The sequence below is a fragment of the Mus caroli genome, chromosome 16 (assembly GCF_900094665.2).
Source record: "Mus caroli chromosome 16, CAROLI_EIJ_v1.1, whole genome shotgun sequence".
Classification (NCBI taxonomy): domain Eukaryota; kingdom Metazoa; phylum Chordata; class Mammalia; order Rodentia; family Muridae; genus Mus; species Mus caroli.
Genome location: NC_034585.1, coordinates 89802326 through 89809710, shown reverse-complemented (window position 1 = coordinate 89809710; position 7385 = coordinate 89802326). Strand labels below are relative to the sequence as shown.

Here is a 7385-nt window from a genome sequence, read left to right as displayed (position 1 = left end):
TAAAATCATATGTTTTCAAAATTCTATCCATCAAATAAATTTTATTACCTGATTAATCAGAGAAGTATCTCAGCTCTGAGCATGTGTACCTAAAAGATTCTTTCTATAATAGACAGGTAAGGGAAATACCCTAAGGTTGATGGAGGTGACGGGCAGGATGGAATAGAGAGTGCATGGTGGTCCAGTGTCTGATACACATGTGTCAGAGACACCTACTGTAGAAACTACCTTTAGAAACAAACAATTTATTTTTCATTCTAATATAAATTAATATGTATGTATTTACATACATACACATAAATATAAAACAAAGCTCATACTAAAGAATCTGTTTGAGTGAAAAAATGGGTTAATCTGATTAATTTGTATTTAACAACTCAATCATTTGGGGTACAAACAGTATACCAACCGTTGTTTGTTGAACTGATATTAAAACAAAACAAAACAAAACCAATTCAGATAAGACCTGGGATTTCCCTACCCTCACCAAGAGGCTCTTGAGACATCCATACTGCAGTGGGGGGGGGGGAGGGGAAGACAGGACTGCAAAGCACTGTGTTCTCTGGATTTCCCTTGACCTCTGAGGATTAACCTTTCCCCAATGGGTCAAGCTCCTCTCTCTAGCTCCCTTCACACCCTTTGCATACACAGCCTCACGCCCAGCATTTCCAGACAGGTTTACACCCCTTGGGTGCTAGCTCCATTGTATACATTTGGGGTGACCAGATTGGATCCTGGAACACAGCCCCCACCGACCACAGAGTAAGGCGATTCCAGGAGACTGAGCAATTCTGGGAGACAGAAGCGTACCCACTCACATAGTAAGGTTCATTGGGTAGCATGAACACAGGTGTTTCATGTACAGCTGTATGGAGCATCTGACATTTAGCAGAACCTTGGAGAAAGTCACACTGTGACTTTGATAGTATTAACCCTTTGTCTATCTACAGTGGGGAGTTTATCCCTCCTAGGTTCTGCTGCAGAGATGAAGTGTCTTCCTATTCAGGTCTGTGTAAAGTCCAGTTTCCATTGATCCCCCTGTGACAGCCTTGAGGGAACGGCAGTAGCCTAGCTGGACCACTGTTATCAGGAGACAGGACACTCTGTCTCCATCATTTGCAGTTATAAATGGTGCTATCTGTCTGAGAGCTGAGCATGGGCTCTCTGGGCAGTTACACACTCAGCAAGCTCTGGGAACAAGAGACAAGGCAATGAAAGTGACAGAGAACACACGAGCTCCTCTTTGGCCCCCTGGCTCCCTTTCAGCCGGCTAAGAGGCAATTCCTGGCTGAAAGCACAATTCTTGTCAACACTTTTCAAATTTTAATCTACTTTGCGGAAAATCATCTTTAAAGGGCCATGAGAAATTTTATTATAAGAAATAAAAAGGTCCTTAAACTCAGAGTTAGGGAGAGATAGGCCTCCGTGCCATTCAGGCAGTGGCCAGAGAAGCATTGCCCCTGCCTGAGCCATTGCTTTATCACTGTTGTGGGATCAGGAGAACATTTCTCACTTGGATTTAAGATGGCTTCTGGAGCCATTGAGAGATATAAGGCTAGATGTAACACACCTCGAGTATAATTTCATGCATGCTTTTCCTATGGCCAGTTTAACCCCTAAACAGCTAAAGGTTTACAATTTTTGGCTAAGGGTCACAGAGTCCTTTAATTAAAGTCTGACTTTGTGGGCTGGAGGATGGCTGAGTACTTAAGGGTGCTTGTTATTCTTCCAGAGGATTCAGGTTTAGTTCCTAACATCCACTTGAGGCAGCTCACAACTACCTGCAATTAGAGCTCCAAGGGCCCTGAGACCCTCCTCTGGCCTTTGCAAGCACATATACATAGACCTCCACACATAAAAACAAGCAAGCAAGCAAGCAAGCAAGCAAGCAAGCAAGCAAGCAAGCAAGCAAGCAAGCAAACAACCTTTTAAAAAGACTTGACTTATTTCAACCTAAAAACTATAGATATTAATGTTTCCCCTTATTCATAAGTAATAGCATAATTGGTCATGCTCTAGAAGAAAACAGTGCTACTTAAATGAATTATATAGCGTGAATTGAATGAAATCCCCAAAGTTAGCAGCAAATGGCATCGTTTGAGAATGTGTCTTTAATAGAATATCTATAATTTTCCTCATGGGTCTATGTACTTGGCCATTGATAGTGTTGTGTTTTATTAAAAAAAAAAAGATAAGAAGCCAGGGATATGTTTGTTGGAGGCATGGTATGGTGTGGAGGGAGGGGCCGCCTCTGTGGGTCCATGCTGAGGCATCCCTTCCCCCTGAGGTACCAGCTACAGGACAGTATAGTATAGAATAGAGTTTATTTATTTAGGGCATGGGGAGGGGAGTTGAGGATGTAGTAGAGACAGAGAAAGGCGGGGTTGGGGAGGGAGAGAGAGATGGGCCAGGGCCATGAACATTTGGAGAGGGAGGGGAGGGAAATTGGGAGAAGGGACAGAGAGGGGAGAGAGGAAGGAAGTAAGAAGAACAAAAGAAGAGAGTGAGGAGGGGGTCAAGCGGCCCCTGTTATAGTGAGTCATTCCTACCTGGCTGTTGTCAGATAACTGTGGGGTGGAGCCTAGAAGGGAAGCCAACAGCTAGTCTTCCCTTATTCCTCATGGCAGTCATGTCAGAGAACTGTTGTGTACATGCCTATCGTTACTAAGAGAAGCAAGTGAGGCCTTCAGTTTTAAGGAGCTTGTCTAAGATCCTAAATAGAAGGTGAAGCGCATGTGTGCTTAAGAAACCGTCTGGTCCTTGTCTGTTTCAGCTTCTTCCTGACTCTTCTGCTAACCCTTGCATCCCTACTGATGCACAGGTAAGTTTTAGATTTATTATGATTCAGGTACCTTAGGGTAATAGACAGATGGCTCCCACTGAAGAGGAGAGGACACACCACCATGCCATGGGAAGAACATGGAGAAGCGTAAGGGCCATTCAGGAGGCAGGAGGAGGGATGAGAGCTGGGGCTGGAAACTTACTATGGTTTGGGGGAAGGAATGAGCGAGGAACTCTGAGTGGACCAGGCAGGTGTGGGGCACTGGCTGGGGACGCCTGCAGTGGGCTGTGGAGTGTACGGGTGTCTCAGATCCTCTGGTTCCTGGTTCTGACTCAGCTGGAGAACATTCGTCTTGCCTCCTGCAGTGAAGGGGCCAGGTGGAGGAGGTGATTTTCTGACCTCTGACTCCTTTGCTCCGTGGCAGGCTTCAGTATCTTTTTTTTTTTTTTTTGATATTTTNTTTATTTACATTTCAAATGTTATCCCCTTTCCCAGTTTCCCTCCCTCCAGGAAACACCCTATCACATCCTCTCTCCCCCTGTGTCTATGAAGGTGTTCCTCCAGCCACCCACCCACTCCCACCTCCCTGCCCTCGATTCCCCTACACTGGGGCATCTCTCAAGCCTTCACAGGACCAAGGACTTGCAGGAGAGATAGGGGGATACAAAGGAGTACAGGAGAGAAGACTTTGACCAGAGCATGTATGTGTATTATGAAATTATCAAAGATTAAAAATTTGAAAGCCTATTTAAAATGGCTCTTGTGTCCCTCCCTTTGCCTGTCAACCGATTGAAACAACGAACCTCAAGGAACTGAATTTCCTCAGGAGGCTCTCGCCAGGGAACGGAAAAGCAGAGCCTTTGGTGGCAGATGGGAAGAAGTTGACTCCCAAGAGAGATGTCATACAGCTCTGAAACTTCTCAGCCTGTCTTGCTGAACAGAACCACTCCTTGACCAGGACAGCTTAGTTATGAATACCTCTTGTCCACTGTTTAACCTGAACATTTCCAGTCCAGAGTCCAGGGTCGCTGGACCTCTTTGCTGCTGCTCCCACTATAGCTATGTTGAGTAAGTCTCCTGTGTCTGCTTCTTTCTTTAGTGAGGCTATGGAGGATCAGTGGCCACGTCTAGCTTCTTAGAAACACCCAGACTTGAGTTCTGCTCCTAACAACAGTAGCATCGCCGTGGCTATGCATCAGGATCTGGGCGCTATGGCATCCTAACACTATGGTGTCTGCTCGGTCCTGTCGGAATACACCAACCTAGAAGAACAGCATACGGTCTTAGGTGAGGCTCTGTGCATGTTTCCAAGTTCACAAAGAATTAGCAGAATTGACCTCCTCATGATTGTAGGACTGAAGTCATCATGCCAGTCACAGCCATACTAGCTACAAGGCTACTGAGATAGAGAGCTCAATCAATGGCTGCTTTCTTCTTTGAGGCCAGCAGATCATACCTCTTTCTGATGCCCATCTCAGATTTCAAGACCAGAGGAGTACACATGACTAACTCAAGCCCACTATCTTAGGGTTTCATTGCTGTGAAGACACCACGACCAAGGTGACTCTTATAAGGACAACATTTAATTGGGGCTGGCTTACAGGTTTAGAGGTTCAGTCCATTACCATCAAAGAGGGAATTTGGCAGCATCCAGGCAGGCATGATGCAGGAGGAGCTGAGAGTTCTACATCTTCATCTGAAGGCTGCTAGAAGACTGACTGCCTCCCATGTGGCTAGGAGCAGGGTCTTATTGCCCATCTCTACAGTGGCACATCTCCTCCAACAAGGCCACACTTACCCCAACAAGGCCACACTTACTCCAACAAGGCCACACCTACTCCAACAAGGCCACACCTCCTAATAGTGCTATTCCCTGGGCTAAGCATATTCAAACCACCACACCCACTAAGAGCGATCCCCCTTCACATGAACTAAGGGCCTTAGTCTATCTACATAAATCCCTGTGCCATATAGAACACTGTCACAGGAGACATACCTATTCTGCCCACAGCTCTTATCTCCACTCAAGGAGAAGGAATAATTCAGGGTCATGGTCAGGTTGGAACTCTGCCCATCCCAGATGAAAATTATACCTCTCTGGACAACACTAAGAACAAGCTGTCTGCAATGCTTTCTCTTTCCCATCTGGAATATTTTCTGAGTTTGAAATGGATCTGGTTGTTGAAAGGAAGGGTCTGTTAGCACATGGTTTCCCAGCACAGAGGATGGACATCCTTGGATCTATTCTACTCTTGACTCATCCCTAGATCTAATCTAAAGACCACCAATGGCACAGACATTCCAGAGAGCTGGTGAGGGTACTGGCGTGGCTAAGCATCAGTCATCATATTAGGATTCTTGTCCTAGGGAAGTGAGGTGCTGAAGATGCCCAGAGCGATAATGGAACAGACCATGTTACACACACGATAGGCAGCATGAAGGGAACATGTCTGCACAGAATGCCTCTTCTCTCAGTCCCTTCATGGCTCACTCCTGAGTCTTATGCACTGTCCAGCTTCCTGTCTTCAATGCTTCAGTAACTGGATGTGTTAAAGATGACAGGAACATAAGTGTGGGGGAGGGGAGTCATTCCAGTTTCTATCTACATTTGTTGGGCAAACAAATGTAGAAATAAAATATAAATAAAAAACAAAAAAAAATAAAAATTTTATTTTTCTCAGCTGTCCTTTTATCACCTAGGGCCTTGTTGTTACCTAGCATATTTTTTCTTTTAGGCTATATGTGATAGATCCTTGAAAGGACCCAGGATAAGGTGTGTGTAGCTCCCCAAGTGATAGGTATTCCTGAAAATCCCTTTACAAATGACTTTGTCCCCCTCACTCCAACTTGGAGCCAATGTGAGGTGTCATTTCATGGCTGATCCTAAAATGTCTGGGAATTTTAGGTGAATAGTGGGTTTAGTCCAGAGGTTTTTGGTCTAAATTTGAACAGATCTTTATCAGTTCTGGAGTTATCAGAATAAGTCAGCAGTCCTCAGCCGAGGGTTCTTTTGATCTTTGGGTCTGTAGAGTGCTGACTTTTTTTGTTTTTTGTTTTGTCACAACAAGAGGTCACTGCTGGCATCTAGTGGTGGAGGCCTCGGATGTTTCTGGCATCTCACGGCACTCCAGATGGACTCCAGAACTGAGTAACCAATGTCAAACACCAACAGAGTTTAGTTTGAGAAACCTTGGATTGAACCAGCCCAGGCTGTGTGACCTTCATCAAGGCAAAGCTGTTCTCTCTGAACTGGGATACCCTCCCACCTCTCTGTGCCCCTCACCAAATCAGGACAAGCAATTCCAGCTAACCTTGGAGGCCTGCCTGCCTTGGGCATAAATTCACCAGGCTGGGTTGGAGGCCTAGGGACACATCACTGCCTTGATCTCTTGCCATGCTGACTCCTAGGCGTTCCAAGTATTTACCATCCTCTGCAAGACTGAATTCTCCCTCACAGAGGTGAGCTGGGGGCATCACAGGGTGCCAGTGCTGTGTGTGTTCAGTGAATGATTTGATGGAGAGAGAGAGAGAGAGAGAGAGAGAGAGAGAGAGAGAGAGAGAGAGAGAGAGAGAGAGAGAGAGAGAATNGAGAGAGAGAGAGAGAGAGAGAGAGAGAGAGAGAGAGAGAAGACAATTTGGTTAGATTTCTGCCGATCTTTCCAATTTAAGGTAGAAACCCAAAGCTTGACCCTAATCCACCTTGGTCAGATACAGTACAATCTTCTGCCTTTCTATTGGACATTTCTGGATCAAAGAAATAAATGGAGGGGGGGTGGCAAAGCATTTTACTTTTCCTTAGAAAGGAGAGAAAGTTGTAGATTGTGAAACCCATTGATTTATAGTGTTTCTCTTCCCTTCTATCTCTGGGTAGAGAAATGGAACTTACTTGTCTTGCCCCGAGACTTTAGGTGTGGTTCCATGGCTTTAGGCTAAACTCAACTACCTGAAATGATTTATCTGCGGTGTGTCCTTGAGTGTATGACTTAGCTTTTGCCTCAGTTTCCTTATCTGTCAAGTGGAGATTACAGTCCAGCCTACAGACTGGGTTACTGTGATAATCAAATGGGTAAATATTTACAAGGTGCACAGAGTAGCGCCTGCCCTTCTGGTAAAGTTATCTAAGTGTCTGAATGTGTTCTGAGCCTCTCCCTACCTGTATAACTCAGTGCTCCAAGGACGTGTTTTTTGCTGCGATATTAACTCATTGAAAACCAACTTGGAGCCCAAAGGCTGTCCTTCAGCCAGCACCTAATTCAGAACCAGCATGCTTGTGTTTCTTGGACTTGATTTTCTAATCAGGACATGCTTTTAATTAGTCTATTTTCACCAATAAGGGTGAAACAGAGAGGTCTTTCCAGAAATTCTATTCGCTGAGCTGCGGCCTTTCTCATTGGGTCATTTGCTACCCCAACTCCGTGGTATCTCAGCTTCTTTCCTGATCGGTCTCTCCTCCTTTCTTGGGTGTAGAGAAAGTCTAGTTTGGGCTTGGGATTGCTGGTGATAGTCCAAGAAGGAAGATGGAGAGAGGAACATCTAACAACTCCATTGAGTCCTAAGGAGACAGGGACCTGGGATGGGGGTGGTGGGGAGGTCCAGTAACTAG

The 7385-nt window shown here is 45.4% G+C and overlaps 1 protein-coding gene across 1 annotated transcript in view; it reads right to left on the bottom strand.

Moving 5' to 3' along the window:
• The window catches only part of Srprb (SRP receptor subunit beta), a 13664-nt gene extending 6962 nt beyond the window's left edge, over positions 1-6702 (bottom strand). Inside the window, 1 exon segment of the mRNA XM_021184597.1 lies at positions 6669-6702. Within this exon segment, the coding sequence (XP_021040256.1) occupies positions 6669-6702 (34 nt within the window).
• Between the last annotated feature and the right edge of the window lie 683 nt (positions 6703-7385).